The 20,934-nt window shown below is 43.4% G+C and overlaps 1 protein-coding gene across 1 annotated transcript in view; it reads right to left on the reverse strand.

The window, feature by feature from the left end:
• Positions 1-4,256: 4,256 nt before the first annotated feature.
• The window catches only part of TF (transferrin), a 31,291-nt gene continuing 14,613 nt past the window's right edge, over positions 4,257-20,934 (reverse strand). Inside the window, exons 10-17 of the mRNA XM_082839908.1 lie at positions 19,573-19,663; positions 18,935-18,973; positions 17,449-17,604; positions 14,540-14,684; positions 13,309-13,373; positions 9,579-9,763; positions 8,141-8,330; positions 4,257-4,456 (exon numbers count right to left, since the gene is read on the reverse strand). Of these exons, the coding sequence (XP_082696034.1) occupies positions 4,422-4,456; positions 8,141-8,330; positions 9,579-9,763; positions 13,309-13,373; positions 14,540-14,684; positions 17,449-17,604; positions 18,935-18,973; positions 19,573-19,663 (906 nt within the window). The 3' untranslated portion in view covers positions 4,257-4,421. The remainder of the gene's footprint in view (positions 4,457-8,140; positions 8,331-9,578; positions 9,764-13,308; positions 13,374-14,539; positions 14,685-17,448; positions 17,605-18,934; positions 18,974-19,572; positions 19,664-20,934) is intronic.

A 20,934-nucleotide genomic window follows, 5' to 3' on the forward strand; every position in this document is an offset into this window, starting at 1 on the left:
GTGTGACCGAAGATGTAAGGTGCGGTATGGGAATGCAGAAAGGGGCGCCTAGTCCACATGGGTTCAGAGAAAAGCTCCCGGAGAAAAACGACAGGAACTGAGCCATGAAGGATGAGTTATCCTCTGCAGGTGAAACAGGAGAAAGGGTGCTCTGTGCAGAAGAAAAGAGCAATTCAGTGTCCCTACACTGTAAATCCAGGGCTGCAACTGAGATACCTACGTTAAGGGAAGCAGCCAGGAAAGTCAATGGGACGGGCAGAGCCTGTTGAAAACTGTCACTCCTGCCCTAAGGGGGCAGCCACCACTCTGCCAGGCAGGTATGTGGGAGCAAGGTGGCCAGTTCTTCAGTTTTTCAAGAGAAGCCAGAAAGAAAGGTTTTTAAGAGAAATTTTCCACTTTTTAAATTTCAGCAAGTAATGAAAACTTGTAGCCCAAATAAAACACCTCATAGGGTCAGAAGTAGCCGGCCTAGGGGCTGTCAGTTTGCAGTCTCTGTCACTAAGCAGGTGTCATTTCAGCAGAAGTGGCAGGAGATGAAGCAGGAAATGTTGGCAAAAACCAGACATGAAGGGACCGTGTGCTATGCTGAGGAACCTAGACTTTATCTAGAGTGCAGTAAGAAGTTTCAGTTGAGAGTGAAATAGATGACTGGCAGATCAATGGAGAACTATGGTTTGAGAGAGAAAAGACTGGAGGCAGGGAGACCAGCTGGGGCTGTTGCAGTGTTTTGGCAAATGATGCACAGGGTCTGAACCAGGGAAATGTGGAAAGTGGAAAGGAGGGCACAGACATGAGAGATATTTAGAAGGAAAATATATAGGATTTAGTGATTAATTGGATAAGCTGAGTTAAGGAGAAGGAGAGCTATCAAGACTGCATCTGAAGCACTTGGTGTGTGTTGCTGGGAAGATCAAAGTGCTTAACGCGAATCAGAGAACTCAGCTGAAGGGTCTTTGGAGCTGGGGACATAGCCAGGATGAAAACTGCCTCTCTTTTGTGTATATGGAGTTCCCGGTGTCTCTGGGAAGTCTGAAATCGTATATCAAGCAGGTGATACAGTAAACAAATGTGAAGTCAGCAATAGGTGCTAGATTTTCATTTGGAAGTCATATGTAAACAAGCGGTCATTAAATTGTGGAGAGCATGAGGAATGAGGAGGAGAGGGAACCCCACAAAGAAGCCTGAGAAGGGAGGGTCAGCGACACAGGAGTAAAACGTGTCCTGGAATTGGCCAGCAGCATCTCTGCAGCAGAGGTTGAAGGCTTGAGTGAAAAGTGAGCTCAGGGGGAACAGCGGGGAGGGGCGGGGGGAGACAAGGTAATGAGGATAATTGCTCACATTAATGAGTGGTTGCTAGAGCCAGGCATTGTTCTAAATACTTTAAATTTATTAATTTGTTTAATCCTCACAATGACCCATTATCCCAATTTTACAGAGGGAAAACTGGGACAGGGATTGAGTAACCTACCCACTGATTCCAGGCAGTCGGGCTCCTTTATGCTTGACTATATGCTCTAACACAGTAAAATTCATTTTCCAGGCATTTCATTGATAAAGGTAGGCAACAGGGACTCCAGATTAAGGAAGGATGTTTAGGATGGGAGGTTAAATTTAGTAAACCAACTTCTATATTTTAAATTAGCATTATGAATTAAAACTGTCAGAACTGACAGTAATCTTACCACATTCTATTTCTTTTCTTTCTTATGGTCTTGATCCCTGCTCTGTATCCACCACCCAACACACACACACACACACACACACACACACACACACACACACACACAGTTCCTTTATAATAACTTCTGTTAGGGACTAAAAATGCAGGGAAGGAGGAAGGGCCAGGCATGGAGAACACCTACCAGAAATGTCCTCAGTGTATAGGGATTTTTAGTCAGAGCTACGTGAGTGAACAAGTGCCGTGTTGGTGGTGAAATTTGGGGATAAGGAAGCAGGGCTTTGATAAGACATGGTCCTGCTGTTTTTCAATTTGTTTCCTGCGTATTATGAAGGCAGAAGAAATGTGCACACCTTCCACCCGTCTTAGAAGGTGGTGCTGCCATTCTCAGTAATGAGAGCAGGAGAGAATGGCGTCGGAGGCTTCCTGTCCTCTCACGTCTCCGTCTCAGGGACTCCGCAGTCTCCCAGGGGCTCTGTGGGGATGGATGTCAAGGAAGGACGTGCAGACACTGACTGCTGCTGGCTGAAAGTGCTCTGCTGCCTGATTCTAACAGCAGATGGAGAGTTACAACAAAACCAACATAGACAATTTTTTCTTCTCTTCCATTAATTAAAATGTCTCATTCACTGGACGCATTTTTCTCTCCTGTTCCCAGCAGCTCCAAATCACAATGGAACCTATCTCAGACTCAAGGACACCAATCATGTGATTCTCCTACTCTGGCTTATCTCTTTAACTCTGTTTCTTTGAAAAAATGGAGGATTTTTAAAAAAAGAATTAAAATGAGACATTTATTATATTAAAAACTCAATATAATAATGAAAGATCAAAGAAGAAAAACACAAATCACCTTAGTTTTTATACCAATAGTATCTGGTGAACATGATTTCAGACATTGTACAGATATACTGACAAGAAGGCAGTCTAGAGGGAGGAATAAATAAAAATAGACAGAAATTATTTTCAGAGACTATAATATGCCTTGCTGTGTTCACAGTCCCTAGAACAGTGCCTGGATCATGGTAGGTACTCAGCGCATTGTTAATAAAATTAGATTTGTTGGCTCATTGCAATAAGACAGACCACACGCCAGAGGAATGGTGGGACATCTCACCAAACAAAGGAAAAGAAAGAATTATTATAGGATTTGAGGTGAGGGTGGAGTTTAGGTGGATATTACATAAAGCAGAGTGTTGCTAGACTCAAAGCAAAGCAGGGCTGTATGTAAAAAGTGAACATCAGGTCTGGTCTGCAAAGTGGACCCAGGGTCTGTTTCCTTGGTTACTAGAAAGTTGAGAGATGTGGACTGTTGTGTTCAGAACCCCCTACCTGCAGCTGTTCCCCAAAGTGTAGAGGAGTTAGGAAACAAAGGGGCAAACTGAAGAGTTGTTTAGAAGGCAAAATCAGCAGAACTTGCTGACATTGGATGTGGAATGAGGGGAAAGAGTGAATTGAAATTTGACTCCTCAGTTTATGACTCCTGTGAGTGGGTAGCAGACCATGTCTTTACCCAGTATGAAATATATGGAAACAATAGTGGGATTAGGGAAGCAGGAGAGGGAAGGGGTAAGATGATCACCTCACTTTTCTTTCTGTTGGGCTTCCGATTGCTGTGCGAACTCTACCGTATAGATGCACAGGCAGGAGGAGGTGTGAGTGTGGGATGCTGGAAGCAGGGGTGAGCACAATAGATGTAGATGCCCAGGAGTCATTCTCATTGCTTACAGAGGGCCTGGAAAAGCACTGGATCAAGAGAAGAACCCCGGGAAGATTACCCTACTTTTCAGAACTGGTAGGATGAGCCCACAGTAAGACCACAAGAGGACAGAGAGGTAGGAACCAAAGCGAAGAGCTGCTGTGTCAGAGAAACTGGGAGAGGGTTCCAAGGAAGGGTGAGTGGTCAGCCATATCAAGTTAGTAAACAGACTCAAGGATGAAAGAACAAGTTGGTTTTCACAGCTAGCAGGTGGGTGGTAACCTTGACCCGAGTAGCTGCAGGGATGTGAGTAGAGCAGAAAACTGATTTCTCTGTATTCAGCCATTAATAACCAGTGAGGGGTGGGAAGAATAAGGCTCCACCTTTCAGGAGCTCCACTAAGAATGCGAGGAGACAGGGCAGTGACTGCCATGGGAGGTGGGGTCAAGCTATGATTTTTAGCAAGAAGAGTTTCCAGTGATTCACTTTTCCAAGCAGTAAGAGTCAGGACTTCACGTATACCTGATGAAATTTATGGAAAATATTTTAAATGTGTAAATCGTCTATATTCTTTTTCTGTACTGCCTTGAACGCTCCATCTCAATACTTACTCTGCATCCTCCTTCCTCCCCCTTCCCCAGCAACACACACACACACACACACACACACACACACACACACACAACACACACACACAGCCTTATACACTTGATTATATTATAATGACCATGCAGACCCCTTTTAGAAAGAATTCCTACTTGGACTGTACCCAGGAGGTATGGCTATGGGAAAGAGCAAATGAATCTCGAGCTCTGAAGGAAGGGCTAGTTGCACATGTATTTAGTCCTTCCAGACCAAACATTTAGGGAAAAAATGAAGTTTTTAAAAGATAAAACCAATAATAACTTTTATTTTTATTTTGTCCCGCAGAGGTGCCACCACCAAACTGAAGGCAACCAAACCACTCAGACCAGCAAAACCAGGGGAAGCTTATGGGTCCGGTGAGCTCCCATCTCCATCAGGTGGTGGCCCCACTCTTGGATTTTAAGGTCTGTGGAAACTGCAGGCTTCCAGGAGTTCTGTGGGGACAGAGCAGAGGGGTAGGGCAGTTAATATCTACCTATATTTGTTTTCTGTTAAGTGAATCAACAGTTAAGCCTGATACAAAAGTGCTCAGACCCGTTGCCCTGCTCTTCTGATGGGTGGACCTGGCCGTTCTCCTAGTGGCCTCCTCCTCCTGCCTGCACAGCTCCTGTGCCTACAGTGGGCAGTGTCTCACACCAAGAATGGTAACAGGATTTCCCTGCCCTACATCATCCCCCATCTTGTGTCTTACGGGCAGGGCTCACACGCCTGAGTCCATGTGGCTGGAACGAGCCTGGGAGGACTGTCCTCTCTGATCCAAGTGAGGAACTAACATAATGAGATGCACTAAGCACCCAGCACGTGCCAGTTTCCGTCCTGGGAGCTGGGGATGGAGCAGGGTACAGCAGGGACAGAGTCTCCACCCCCTCACAGACTATATAGGTTAGGTAAATACAACCTGGGTACTCAGAACAGTGGCCATGGATCCTTCCTTATACCAGAATTATGTGGGCAGCTGTTTAAATGCAGAAACCCTGGACCTGGCACAGACTTGCTGAATCAGTATCCCCAGGACCTGGGAATCAGTATCTTAAGGACTGTGGCTTATGGACCTGCACTCTGCAGTTGAAGAAGAACCTCCCTATAGCTACATGGTATTCTCCCACATCTTCCAAATGATTCCAAGTCATTAAATGATGTCCAACATAGCTATAGTACAAAGGTGTGTTTTACTGTATTCTAGTTCTTAGAAAACTGGTGTTCTAGATAAGTACAGGCATACCTCATTTTATTGTGCTTTGCTTTATTGCACTTCACAGATGTTGTGTTTTTTACAAATTGAAGGTTTGTGGTAACCCTGCATCAAGCAAGTCTACTGGCGCCATTTTCCCAATAACATTTGCTAACTTCATGTCTCTGTGTCACATTTTGGTAATTCTTGAAATATTTCAGACTTTTTCATTATTATTATATATTTGTTATGGTGATCTGTGGTCAGTAATCCTTGGTGTTACTATTATTAATTGTTTTGGGGCACCACAAGCCATGCCCATTAACATGGCAAACTTAATCGATAAATGTGTGTGTTCTGACTGCTCCACCAGCACAACAATATTGAAATTAGGCCAGTTAATAACCCTACACTGGCCTCTAAATGTTCAAGTGAAAGGAAGAGTTGCACATCTCTCACTTTAAATCAAAAGCTAGATGTGATTAAGCTTAGTGAGGAAGGCCTGTCCAAAGACAAGCTGGGCGTCTTGTGCCAAACAGTTAGCCAAGTTGTGGACACAAAGGAAAAGTTCTTGAAGGAAGTTAAAAGTGCTGCTCCAGTGGACACAGAAATGATAAGAAACAGCCTTATTCCTGATATGGAGAAAGTTTTAATGGCCTAGATAAAGGATCAAACCAGCCACAACATTCCCTTAAGCTAAAGCCTAATCCAGAGAAAGGCCCTAACTCTCTTCAGTTCGGTGAAGGCTGAGAGAGGTGAGGAAGCTGCAGGAGAAATGTCTGAAGCCAGCAGAGGTTGGTTCATGAGGTTTAAGGAAAGAAGCCATCTCCAGAACATAAAAGTGCAAAGTGAAGCAGCAAGTGCTGATGTAGAAGCTACAGCAAGTTACACAGAGACCTACCTAAGATAGTTAATGAAGGTGGCTACACTAAACAACAGATTTTCCATGTAGACAAAACAGCCTTCTATTGGAAGAAGATGCCATCTAGGACTTTCATAGCTAGAGAGGAGAAGTCAATGCCTGGCTTCAGAGCTTCAAAGGACAGGCTGACTCTCTTGTTAGGGGCTAATGCAGCTGGTGACTTGAAATTGAAGCCAATGCTCATTTACCATTTCAAAAATCCTAGGGCCCTTAAGAATTATGCTTAGTCTTCTCTGCATATGCTCTATAAAGGGAACAACAAAGCCTGGATGACAGTACATCTGTTTACAATATGGTTTACTGAATATATTAAGCCCACTATTGAGACCTACTGCTCAGAAAAAAAGATTCCTTTCGAAATATGAGTGCTCACTAAAAATGTACATGGTAACCCAAGAGCTCTGATGGAGATGTACAAGATTAATGTTGTTTTCATGCCTGCTAACACAACATCCATTCTGCAGCCCATGGATCAAGGAGTCATTCTGACTCTCAAGTCTCATTATGAAAGAAATATATTCCATAAGGCTATAGCTGCCATAGATAGTGATTCCTCTGATGGGTCTGGGCAAAGTCAAATGAAAACCTTCTGGAAAGGATTCCTCATTCTAGATGCCATTAAGAATATTTTTGATTCATGGAGAAAGGTCAAAATATCATCATGAACAGGAATTTGAGAGAAGTTGATTCCAATCCTCATAGGTGACTATAAGGGGTTCAAGACTTCAGTGGAGGAAGTAACTGCAGATGTGGTGGAAATAGCAAGAGACCTAGAATTAGAAGAGGAACCTGAAGATGTGACTGACTTGCTGCAATCTCATGATAAAACTTTAATGAATAAGGAGTTGCTTCTCATGGATGAGCAAAGAGAGTGGTTTCTTGGGATGAAATCTACTCATGGTGAAGATGCTGTGAAGATTGTTGAAATGACAACAAAGGATTTAGAATATTATATAAACTTAGTTGATAAACTAACGGCAGGGCGTGAGAGGATGGAACTCCAATTTTGAAAGAAGTTCTGCTGCGGGTAAAATGCTGTCAAACAGCATTGCATGCTACAGAGAAATCCTTCATAAAAGAAGAGTCAATTGATGGGGCAAACTTAATTGTCGTCTTATTTTAAGAAATTGCCAGAGTCACCTCAGCCTTCAGCAACCACCACCCTGATCAGTCAGCAGCCATCACCACTGAGGGAAGACCCTCCACCAGCAAAGAGATTATGACTTGCTGAAGGCTCAGATGATGGTTAGCATTTTTTAGCAATAAAGTATTTTTTAATTAAGGCACGTACCTTGTTAGACACTTTTTACACATAATGCTATTGCACACTTTATACTGTAGTATAAACATAACTTTTATGTGCACTGGAAAACCAAAAACTTCATATGTCTTGCTTTATTGCAATATTCCTTTATTGCAATAGTCTGAAACTGAATCTGCAATATCTCCGAGGTATGCCTGTGGTGTGTATGGCAACTTTAGAGTTACTGGAACTTATCATTGTTCAAGCTTTCAGGAGCAGCACCATGTAAAAGAACTCTCTGCAATGCTGGAAATGTTCTCTTTGCTCATCTGTGTGGAGACACATGTATCTATTGAGCACTTGAATTATGGCTAGTGTGACTGAGGAGCTAAATTTAAAATTTTGTTTAATACTAATACAAATTTAAATACCCACATGTAGCTAGAGGCTACCATCTTGAACAAGGCAGCACTGTATAAAAAGGTGTTTAGAGCAGAGTAATTGGCATGGGCACATAACTCTCTTCCTTTTCTTAGTAATAGCATGGAATTCTGTATGTCCTGGCAGTCACTACCTCAGTGCCTTCAGCCGGTGCCCCCTTACGATCAGCCCATGCAAGTTAGCCTTTCATTCATGCTGGGATTGCATTGTTCCCTCAGCATTTCATCCTGTCTGTTGGTCATCTCCTGGGGACTGCAGCCCGCTCCTCCTTTTGTATCCAGCACCCAGAACCCCGCACATGTTCGTTTTGCAGATTCCCCAATGCTGTTCCTCTTACTCACTTGAGGTTGAGCATTGTCTCAGGTTAGCCACAGCTGTGACATACTCAGTTCCTAAGTAGGTTTCATACGTTGTTGCATTCGGAAGTGCAGCCAAACATTTAGTGTCACTCCTAAACAGAAGGTCCTTGTTTTCTGAGTCGAACAAACAAAAACTGCTCGGGCAGTTATTTCCATTTTTTCCAAATCGAGCCTGTCAAATGGACAGAAAGTGCATGAGGACCTGTGGCAAAGAGCTGCTGGGAGCACATGGATGGGATGGAGGAGACTGGAAGCTGGGAACCAGCCCTGGGAAGAAAGGGAAGCTGCAGAGGATGCCTCAGGATCTTTCCACATCCATCACCTGGCATTCATACAATTATGGACCACAAATCTGTACTTCCATGAGGCCCCAAAGTCCTCTGTAGGGTCTATCCTGGTCCCATCTCCTTGGGGAAGTCCCTGCCTCCTGCCCACTGCTGACTTCTCTTATCTCTCTTCCTCACTTTGTTGGCCACGGTCTTGGGGGTGGCTTCCAGGAAATGAGAGGGAAGAAGCATATCCCTTTTAAGTATTATTGTCAAAGAAAATATTAAATATGAGCAACCCAGTGAGGAGTAGTACAGGTAGCTGTTAAAAGTTCATATCTGACTTTTAAGTTCATATGAACTTAAAAGTTCATCTTTGATCCTATCTTGATAAGAGGCTCAACTCCTCCAGGCCTTCTAAGATTGTAAGTGAAATAATGATTACAGAACATTTAGCATTCCATCTAGCACTTAAGAAATGTCCATTAAATACTAATTATTAGTACCATTTACCTTCAGAGGACTCACAAAGGTAACTATCTTAATTTTTAAAAGAAGAAAACCAATGGTGGATCATTAATTTTTAAAAGAAGAAAACCAATGGTGGATCAACAGACAGGAAGCTGTCACTGAGGGGAGGGTGGTGTTTGTGGGTGAAGGGGTCTTTAGGATTAAAATACTCAGGCAGTCTCTCTCCCCACAAGGCCAGCCCTGGGTTGGTTGTTTTCCCCAGAGGACAAGTTCCCTCAGGGTAGGTTCCTGGGTTCTGCTGCCTGTTGGAATGGTTCTTAGTATGCCTAAGCAAGAGGAACACAGTCCACATTTCATGACTTGTATCTAGAAGGGCTGGGAAATAGGATGTCACCTTCATTTTAAAAAAGGCAGAAGTGGGGAAAATGAGGGTACCACAGAGCAAGGTCAGCGTCGAGCTGCAAGGCAGGTACTTGGACCCTGGGAAACATGCATCAGATGGGGTCTGATCTCTAGTGAGCAGAGCGAGGCCTGGGAGATCCAGTTCCACAATCCATGCCCTCCCAGTTCTAACTTCCAGGAAAAGAATGCTGGGGTAGGGCTGGGACTCAGCTGGGAAATCCCCAAATAATCCACACGCACCCAGGAAGAAAGGGTTGGAGGCCCTGTCTGTGCCACCATACCTGCTGTCTGTCTAATATGCTGCAAACACAAGCTGCCTTATCTTCCCGTGAGACCACAGCATGATTCGGGGCTCGGGCCAGGTGGCAATGATTAGCGTCCTTCACAGGCTTCCTGGTTCCGTCGGTGCACAGCAGCTCAAAATCTTCCTCCTGCAGTGTTTTTGCCCACTCTTCAGGGTTGTTTCCTGGGTACAGAAAAGGTGGGTCAGCCACAGTTTTGATCAAGGCACACCTCACTGGGGAGATGTGACCAACCCACTGGCGTGTGGAGGGCCTGGACCCAGTGGCCAGCAGGGGTTACAGTAATGTGGAGAGGAAGAGAGTTACCAGGAATTCCCAGAGACCACTCCATTCAATCTGCCCACCCAGCCAGGGGAGGGGGAACCACATTCTATGGATGATGTTCAAAATGATCTTCATTTCTTCTAAATTCCAAAGCATTTGGATCTCCTGCTCCAGTGTAGAAAGAATGTGACCCTCTAAGCAGGTTTGTGCTGTACCATCTGGCACTAGCAAGCAAAAGAACTTTCCCCAGAGGCCCTTTTGGAAGGGCCAAAGATTTCACTTTTATGAGTGAAATCTGGCTCACTCATTCTAGTTCTATGTGGAATGCATGCATGCCTCTGTGCATACAGGTCCATATCCTGTTCTCAGCCCCTTGCTTCATCTTTTCTGTATTCTCTCCGAAAAAAGAACATCTCACCTATTCTCAAGGCTTAAGCTCCTTCCTCCTAAGGCAATTCTCAAATAAGTTTTCCTGGTTTTTGCTTCTCTCCTAAAATACAGGATTGCAGTCTTTTGCTTAATTTAATTTTCTCATTTAATTGAAAAACTAATATATGAATGCAGTATTTTAAAAGTTTAAATTTATACGGAGAGCAAAAATATCCCTTTTCCTACACTCTCCAAAGGTACGCTTTTGGTTTTTATAGAAAACTCCAAATTGCCTGCCTTTCCTCCCACCAGTACCTGCACATATCTTTGCTCACCTTTTAACATTTCTCCTTTCTTTTCTTACCCATCCCTCCAACTCAACACCTTCCAAGTGAAATCCATCCTTATTCTCTCCAAACCCATTCTGTTCTACTTAGTACTTTAAGCATTTATTCAGTACCATGTCCTCAGCCTTCTGCAAGACACAGTCTTATTGGAGGGGGGAAATAGCACACATACCAAAATCAAAAATGCAGGGCACAGATAATAACATTTTGTATTTTGTGTAACACTCTCTAAACGCTGTGTGAGCTAGGGAACCAGCACAGCGAGAGCACATTAACTCAGGAAGGCTAGCTGGAGAAGGCAAGTTTTCAGGTGTGTCCTGTAACATGTGTAGGCCTGAGAGGAGGAGAGAGGAATGCTTCTCTGTGAGGGGATGGAGGGCTCCAGCAAGACTCACGGACAGGTACGCGCCCGGTGTTCCTATTGGGTGGAGGATAGTCCCACTGGAACAGAGTCTTGGGCAGTCAGGCTAAACATGCTCAGATCCTCAAGGCCCTGAGTGTGGGATGGAATGTGGCACTTAGGTAGGAAGAAAAGTGGGTCTATGAGAACTTATGAATGGAAATCAGTGTTAATGTGTGAGCCTGAAATAGGACAACTAGGAAAAATGAGATGGGAGGTGATTTGGTCTGGGTTAGGAGCAGTGGGCATCTAGAAGGGCATGATAAAAAATTTTCTTTCCACTACAAATAATGCTTGTTTACTGCAGCTAATTTGTAAAGTGCTACATAGTTTAAGGAAGAAGACTTTGAAACCCAGTATAATCCCACAGCATTCACCTTCAACATTGGTGCATTACTTCTAGTCTCTTTTCAACATTGGTGCATTACTCGTATGATATGCAGACACATATCTATATAATTAGATCATACAGTCTCTATGCGTTCGTATCCTGGTTCTTCCATATCACAACATACCATAGAATTTAATGAAGACATACATATTCCGAAGAAACAAAAAACATACTGACTGAAAAATTAATCTAGGCTCGACTGGCAGGGCATATAATAAAGACCTCCATGGGGACAAAGGCTGTGTGAAGAGGACTGGGTTTTGAGAGAAGTATGAGGAGTTTGGATTTATACAGGTTGAGGTTGCAGTGCCAGTGTACTTTGTACATAAAAATGACCACAGGGCAAACAGAGATCCTGGGATGTTATTTAGATGGGAGGTGGGCCTCCTCTATAAATTCCCCTCAGGAGGTAAGGCTTTTGGAGTCTTTGCAAAGAGAGTTGCGGCCTCGAGAGGGGAGCCCTACTTGGAAGGGTACAAAGAGAAATCAAGGGATGACAAAGAACCAGCCTAGGGTAACACTCAGGTAACAGGAAAAAGGACAGCCCTTAAAGGAAAAAGCAAAAGTAACAGGAGGGAAGAAAGAAAAATTAACCAAACCAATTATTCCTTCAAGTAAGTACTTAGCAACTTCTGTGTGCCATGTACTATGGTTGGTGTTGGGATGTAAGAAGAGAAAAAAAGAGCTCCCTGTGGCCATAGTTTATTACGGAACGTGATGAATTCAATAATAAGAGCAATATGGACAGAGGATTCTGTTGTGGGATGGAGGTGTGCCATTGGGGAATGCGTCTTAGAGGAGTTGGTCCTGTACTAGTTCATTCTAAATGAGTTGCTGGAAACATCTGAGGTTGAGTAAAGGGACATGAGGGAAGGAGGGAAGTAATAGCTGCCTGGACTCTAGGTGGGGAATATAAGCAGTTAGTGATAGAGAGTGGGCAGGTGGAATACTCATTCTTACTGACATTTTTAAAATTTTTGTCTTGTTTGTTAATGTCATGGCCATCTAATATTCACCCACTAGTTTTAGTGCCCATTGATGATCCTTGCTTGAATCAATTATTACTATCTTGGTTGCCAAACGATAGTTTTTTAACTTCATAATTATTTCTGCATCTGTAATTAGCATTCTACAATAAGGAAGATGTTTCCCTTATACTCATTTGTTTAATCAGGATGGACTTATGCGTTCCTATTTTATTCAATGGGTTATCATTTCTTACTACTATTATTATGTCTTTTCAAGCTCAAAATGTCCCAGATTTGGCCAGTGGAGGGCTTTCACAATGGCTCCTATGTGCTTTGATACGTCCCATCTCTCTGAGCTCTTCAGCATGATGTTCCAGGGTCACCTTATACTTTTCCTGCCCCAGCCACAGAATCAGCTATTTTTCCAAGGGGCCTTGGTTCCTTCTATTGGAGAATGGTTCTAGAAGCCAAGGTCTTGGTGCTCATTCCTACAGGGGTGCCACTGTCTGTATGTTTTTCCCAGTGGACCTATAATATATTTACATATATATTGGACCTAGAAATAGTTATAAAGGACCTTTTGGGGACAACTCACAGAATTTGAATAGGGACTGTGGACGTGATGAGTATTAAATCCATGTTAGTATAAATTTCCTGATCTTCCTAATTGTAATGTAGGTATGTGAGAGAAAGTCCTGGTTCTTAGGAAATGTGCACTGAAGTATTTAGGGGAAAGGAGGCAGAGTGCCTGCACCTGTAGGAAGGTTCCTGGGAGAGACTCAGGGCCACTGGGAAGCCCATGGTCCTTACCATTCTGCCTATCCAAGCAAACACTTCTCTCTTCACCGAACAAACAGGTTGAGAATCAGAGCTCTGGACCCTGACAGTGTCCATAACACTTCCACAAAGACATCCTGGACACAAGTGAACCAGCGACCCTGATTTATGGTGACAAAGGTTATGCACGTACCACCAGTGTTCTCTGTGACAGTCTGGGCCTTCACAAAGGCTACGTCTCCCTTCTCAACCAGACACCTGCAGAGTCCCAGACAGGGAGAGAGAAGAAAAGAGGTCAGAGACACATCTGTCATTCAGAAAGGCCACCTTATAGATCCAGGGCTGGCCATCTGATATCAGCAATTGTGATTCCCATTTGATCACTAATCTATTGTCACTGATCCTACATATTACTAATGTAAGTAATAAAAAGAAAACAAAACCTCTGATATGCTTTGTAGTTATACAATCTCACTTCTACACTCTAAATTCTAAATTCTGGCCATTTTCTCCAATAGAGCTACATCCATTTCCTAGTTTCAACACAGATATTAGAGGGGCAGTTTTCCCTCAAGGTGATTCCTTACTCACAGTCTCCTTGTAAAATTGTAAACTTGTGGGCTGTGAATTGTTCTTACTCTAATTCACAAGCTGGTTGTACCTGGGAAGTTGGGATAATCTTTGTTTTTCCTTCCCTAGTGAGGATTTTAGTTACAATACCACCATCATTGTGAAGTTGATGGATTCATGAACTGCTAAGTGACACAGGCCCAAGTCAGACAGGATAGTTAAAAACTAATAAGGTCGTAAAGTGCCCAGATGTCTCTTTAAAAATGATAGAGACTCCATGAGCTAGAAATGTAACCAAAGATGTAGAAGTCATGTACTTTACTTTTGTATTGATATATTTCCATGGTTGTAGGTTCCCCCAGAGGTGAATGGAAGAGCATGAGCCAGATGCTTGACTCCTGTGTTTATTCAATTATGGTAGGGTTTCCTCACCTGGCACTAGTGACATTAGGGGCCAGATAATTCTTTGTTGTAGGGTGCTGTCCTACGCATGTAGGATGTTTAGCAGCCTCTCCCAGTTAGATGCCAGTAGCATCCCCCAACTCCACTGATAATCAAAAACATCTCCAGACACTGACAAATGTCCCCTGAGGGGCAAATCACCCCCCGCTGAGAACTTCTGACCTGTACCATACTGCCAGTCTTTGCTGTCTATGACAGCCAGGTCTGGAGACCGTGTCCTGGAGGGAGCTGGATGCCTCTTCTCACAGGTTTCTACTTATGTTTGTAAACGTGACACCCTAACATGCAGGACTAATGGGATAGGAATGTAAGAATCTCACCTGCGTTCCTAAAAAGGAATCTCGTCAGGGCTGGGATTACTATTATTTTTGTATGAGGATTATAATACTCACCTGAAAGCCCCTGAATAGCCATAGTATCTCTCATGGTTGTTGGGAAGACACTCCCTTCCCGGAACACCTTCTGAGCCAATGCACAGAGCACAGAGACTGGAATCTCGCAGAGACCCAGGAGCACAGCCTTCACTGAAAAATTTATCTGTGCAGAAGGATAAGAGAAAGTCAGCTCTTCCTGAGTCAATGTCAGTGGCCTTTACCTAACACATCACAGGTGTGTATGGCCCAGGATAGGTAGAACATACTCATTATGTGACCTGCCATCAACTCAGGACCTGCCAGGGTATAGGCTTTGAAAGGAAACTTAATTGAGGCTGGGAAACTTTACAAGTCAGGTGGAGGGGATTCCATCAGCATACCAATAGTGTCTCACTCACCTAGAGAGATGGGATGGAAATGATATGAAAGTTGACTAAAAGGGGTAAAATTGAAGGTCTTACTCCCTGAGCTGTGCCACTTGTTTTTGGTGTTTCTTTTCTCTGATATTTATTAGAAGAGCCTTTAACAGAACTTAGAACTCCAACCTTGAGAAAGTGCTGGGGAATTTCACACACAGTTCAGCTGCTCTCCCATAGCTGTAAAACTGCCAGGAGGCTCAGGAGAGCAGAAGTGCTGCCCTTGCTCGTGGGCAACAGAACTCCTGAATGCACCCCCCCCCCCCACACACACACACAGGACTTGCCTGGTTCATAACTGTCTTTAGAGACCCTCCTTTTGAAGTAGCTACAAATATTTGGAGGTGGCAGGGAGGAAGTACTCAGGAAGTTAAAGAAAATAAGAACCATGAGAAAACATGTCCATGGTGAAATTACACACAGATTTTAGGAGGTAGAACTAAGCTCATACCTGAAGATATTCAGAGGACACAGAGAATAAACTGATTTCCACCACTTTGAAGGGGCCTAGGAGCTGAGCAGTCACTTGGTGAAACTGCCAAGATCTTAAAGAAACCTGAAGACCCCTCATACCACATTGCCTAGAAAGCCCTGTGGCAGGGCTTGGAGCTGTCCACCCAATGGCCATTTCCCCTTGCTTCTTCATAACAAAGATCAAGTTTCTTTTCTTTTTCTTTTAATTTTTTTCTCCATTAATTTTTTATTGAGATATAATTGACGTATAACATTAATTTCAGGAGTACAACATGTTTCGCTACTGTGACTATATTGTGAAATGATCACCACAATAGGTCTAGTTAACATCCATCACCATACAGGGTTAAAAAATTTTTTTTCTGGGCTTCCCTGGTGGCGCAGTGGTTGAGAGTCTGCCTGCCGATGCAGGGGACACGGGTTCATGCCCCGGTCCGGGAAAATCCCACATGCCGCGGAGCAGCTAGGCTAGGCCCGTGAGCCATGGCCACTGAGCCTGCGTGTCCGGAGCCTGTGCTCCGCAACGGGAGAGGCCACAACAGTGAGAGGCCCGCATAACGCAAAAGAAAAAAAAATTTTTTTTCTTTTGGCTAGGACTTCCAAACTATGTTGCATAAAAGTGGCAACAGTGGGAGTCCTTGTCTTGTGCCTGATCTTAGAGGGAATGCTTTCAGCTTTTCACTGTTGCGTATGATGTTAGCTGTGGGTTTGTCATATACGGCCTTTATTATGTTGAGGTATATTCCCTCTATGCCCACTTTCTGGAGAGTTTTTCTCATAAATGGGTGATGAATTTTATCAAAAGCTTTTGCTGTATCTATTGAGATGATCATATGATCTTTTTCTTCAATTGGTTAATGTGGTGTATCACATTAAATTTTTTTTTCTTGTGATGAGAACTTTTAAGAGCTACTCTCTTAGCAACTTTGAAATGTGCAATACAGCATTAACTATAGTCACCATGATGTACATTACATCCCCATGACTTATTTATTTTATAACCGAAGTTCTTACCTTTTGACTACATTCACCCAATTTGCCCACCCCCAACCCCTGCCTCTGGCAACTGCCAATCTGCTCTCTGTGTCTATGAGCTCAGGTTATTTTGTTTTATTTTTGTTTAGATCCCACATATAAATGAGAACATACGGTATTTGTCTTTCTCTGCCTGACTTATTTCACATAGTGCCCTCAGGGTCCATCCATGGTGTTGCAAGAGGCAAAATTTCTTTCTTTTTTATGACTGAATGATATTCTATTGTATATATATAAACCACAAGTTCTTTATCCATTCATTCATGATGGACACTTAGGTTCTTTCCGTGTCATGGCTGTTGTAAATAATGCTGCAGTGAACGTGTGGGTGCATATCCTTTCGAGTTAGTATTTTTGTTTTCTTCCAGTAAATACCCAGAAGTGAAATTGTTGGATCATATGGTAGTTCTACTTTTAATTTTTTGAACAAAAATCTAGTTTTATTTGGGACAGAAACATGCCCAAATAAACGACATTTTTCAGCCTCTCTTACAGCTAAATGTGACTATGTATCTAAGTTCAGGGCAATGAGAAGTTAGCTGAAGTAATTGGGCTAGAGTTCCTGAATAGCTCCTTTAACAAGGTGGCACATACGTCAAGTGCCCTTTCTCTTTGTTCCTTGAGGTTGCCTGGATCGTGGATATAATGGCAACCATGAGTGACCTTGAAGATGGAGGCCTCATGCTGAGAATGGTGCAGCAGGAAGAGAGAGGAGCCTGGGATTCTAATGAGAGTACCAGCCACGGACTGCTGTCTCTGGTCTTTTTCATGAGAGAGAAAAGTAAATGCATATTCACTTAAGCCATTATGTGCAACTGAAAAGAACCATTCTGATCCACCTCCCAGCCCTACCATTCCTTTTAGATATTTTCTTGAAGTTCACTAAACCAAATTGTATTACCATAGAGCCACAGCCACAGCATCTTGTACCATACCACACTCTCCCCAGTACACCTCTTCCCACCTGGCCCTGACAACAGTACCCTCTCAAAGCTCACTCACCAAATTCACAGTGGTTAATATTATTGTAGAGCAGACCCATGGGGATGTTCCAACCAGCGGTTCTGTCTACTGCAGTGTGGCAGGACTTCCTGCCTTTCAGATTGTTCCAGTTGAGATCAGTATCTGATTCCTTAACCACAGCCACAGCAAGGTACCCTGCAAGAAAGACACCTAAATAGGGAGTATTAACACCCCTGGGCCCTCTAGAGTGTCTAAACCTGCCATCTCCTTAAGGAGTAGAATTATCCCAAACCATTCCTTCTCTCTTTGAAAGGGTCTTCCCAATAACTGACGGGGGGTTGGGGGGGGGTGGATACAAGTCATTCCAGGAGGTGGAGATTAATCTGAACTTAAAAAGTAAAGTAGTAAGAATACATAACCATCAGAGCAATGGCTGGTGTATAACCCTTCCCCAAATGCATGAAGCTACTGACATAAACCAGCAACTCACTCTCCACTGTGGAATAGCAGAGGAATGGATACTGAAGGGCACATTAGGAAAGAGTAGTAAATGAGCAATAAACCACAGGGATATTCTGGCCAGATAATTTGTGATAAGGAGAATACAGGTTTGCAGCACAATAAATATGCAAAGTGGAAACTGTCAAAATCAAGTTAGCTGCCATGATTAGCTGCAAATACATGCTGATCTTTAAAACTGGTAATAGAATATCAACTCATGATTTCAGTTTTCCAATTTAATTAATTCAGGAAATTGTTTCCAACAGAAAAGACACAAATCTTATTGTTCATGGAATAAGAATGGTTCTGTTTTCGGCTGAAGAGCTTGGTTCCTAGTGTGATGGGGAGAGGCTGAAGGTTGTAACTGGGAAAAGTGATGAGGACAGACTTGCACACTAATGGCTGGAAATGATCTGCAGGGACCTGAGTGTGGGCCCCAGAGCCCACTTTGATAAGATTTCCTGTCTTTCTGCTGCCACATCTTTCCAGATCCACCCCCAGCCAGAGCGCTGGGTGAGAGCCAGGTTGGCCTGGGTTCCTGGGCCTAGCTCTGGCTGGGAGGCTGAGCAATCACAGGCCCCTAGACATCTGCCGGTATGAGCCTCTCCCTTCAGCCCTGCCAGGCACGTATCAGCAAGGCTCCTGGGCTGCTGCTAACTCTCATCTAAAACTTTGCTGGCCTCGTGCAATGTGAGGCAGTCAGGAGTGGTGGGGAGGGCCTGTATTTGCTTGCTGGATGTTGGAGTCTAGACAACTTGTAATCTCTCTGAGCTGTTGGTCCTCTTATGCATCCTTAGAGGACAACAAGACATACCTTATAGCATTAAATGAAAATTCCCATGTGCAAGTCATAGCAAGTGTAAAAAAGTAATCATCATTGCCAGTTACTCTACTTCCATGATTCCTTTGCATTCCGAAAATTGGTCTCTTATCTACTTTTGATTTGAACTTAAACTTACCTTACCCTTTCCCAAAAGCAATGGGAATTTATCTTAAACTCATGAGGTTACCAATCTCAACTCACCGTCCTCTAGTGTGGTTGTACAATTTTGGCCCTCACTTTCTGTAGAGGAGAAAATGAAGAAGTCATTAAATACTCATTTATAGATTGGAAATCGTCTTTACCATGTGCAGCTCAGAATTAAAAGAGCCAGGAAAACTGTCTACATATCACCAGTTCCCAAAAGGTCCAGGCTGTCTGGATTATACAAGTTCACTTTAGCTCCCTGGCCTCTGGAATGTAGTCCAAAATTGTAAATTTCAAGTTTCCCACCCTATCTGTCCTGTGGCCACAGTGGTCTCTGCCAACCGTACTTGAATCCCTGCACCAGGGCAACAGGAGAAGTGTGAGCTTTGGAATCAAGAAGACCTGCCAGGAATCCCAACTGAGAATCTAGATGTCCTCTGCAGAGGGGTCACTTTTAGCTAGAACTTCCCAGTGCAAAGCCTCCAACTCCCTTGTGGGAGGTATGATAGAAGATCCCATCCTTCAAGAAAACTGTTGGGGACTAGAGATGAGGGAGCCCAGAGCCTAGGAAGTAGGAGGTGCTCAGTAAGCAAGAGCTTTATGGCCCATGTGGCATAAATCAGGCTGTGATTTTCCATTTCCTTTCTCCATGGCCCAGGGGAAATGAAACACTGAGAGAAGCCCCTTCCACTTACTGTAGTTCTCTGCCAGGACAGGTACCAGACCACATTTGCCTGCTATGTAGATGTAGCCTCCATCCAAGCTCATGGCATCAGCTTCTCCTTTCTGCAAAGACACAGCACATCACAGCAGGTGAAAAGAGACCATCTTCTGTCCCACATGCCCTCCAAGCTGTTTCCTTGAAGCAGCCTTGCCAGCACAGGTCATGAAGGCCCAGCGAGACAGAAGCTGCTGGTACTGGACCCCCAAAGGATCAGTCAGGCACACCCAACATAGAAAATAAAATGTACTCCCATTTTCACCCAAACCATGATGAACTGATGATCAACTCTGGGTGCTTTGCTTAGTTTCTTCAGAAGGAAAGACCCACATTCAGTCCCCCTGTCCTCTCATAGGGCACACTGTCCCAGAGACACTCTCACAACACCTTTCTGACACCAAGAATTCTCATTTGTAAGACAAATGAGCGGAGTCAGAGACTCAGGGCTGTGTCTGTGGCACAGAGCGCCTCCTGATGGGGGCCCCAGACCCGAATCTCGGCCACATTGGCTGGGTGCTATTTTGGTGCTTGATCAATACAAGGTCTTTAATGAATGAGTCAAATAAACTCAAATGTTCTGTTAGATATAATGATCTAATAGAGCTAATAAGCCCCAAATTTCAGAAATGCTTAAATTCAACAAGACTGCCAAGTTTCCCATTGGGCTTAGAAATATGCTTTTGAGGAATATACCCTAAAGGAATAATCAGATATGTGGGAAACTATTTGGGCAAAATGTGTAAGTGGGCAAAAGCATGCAAGTGTGATTCATAATATCAATAAGATAGGACCAAACTTAATGCTCAATAGCAAGGAAATGGCTCAACAAATTGTAGCACATCCACACTCTGGAATAGCTATCAACATTAAGCTATCAACATGTTTTCATAGAAACAACCTAAATGTCCATCGACAGATGAATGGATAAAGAAGATGTGGTACATATATACAATGGAATATTACTCAGCCATAAAAAAGAATGAAATAATGCCATCTGCAGCAACATGGATGGACCTAGAGATTATCATACTAAGTGAAGTGAGTCAGAAAGAGAAAGACAGATACCATATGGTATCACTTATATGTGGAATCTAAAATATGACACAAATGAATTTATCTACAGAACAGAAGCCGACTCACAGACTTGGAGAACAGACTTGTGGTTGCCAAGGTGGAGGGGGCTGGGGAAGGAATGGGTTGGGAGTTTGGGGTTAGCAGATGCAAACTGTTATACATAGAACAGATAAACAACAAGGTCCCACTGTATAGCACAGGCAACTGTTTTCAACATCCTGTAATAAACTATAAGGGAAAATAAAAATTTAAAAAAAAGGAA

This window comes from Leucopleurus acutus (genome assembly GCF_964270905.1).
Source record: "Leucopleurus acutus genome assembly, chromosome: 5".
NCBI lineage: Eukaryota > Metazoa > Chordata > Mammalia > Artiodactyla > Delphinidae > Leucopleurus > Leucopleurus acutus.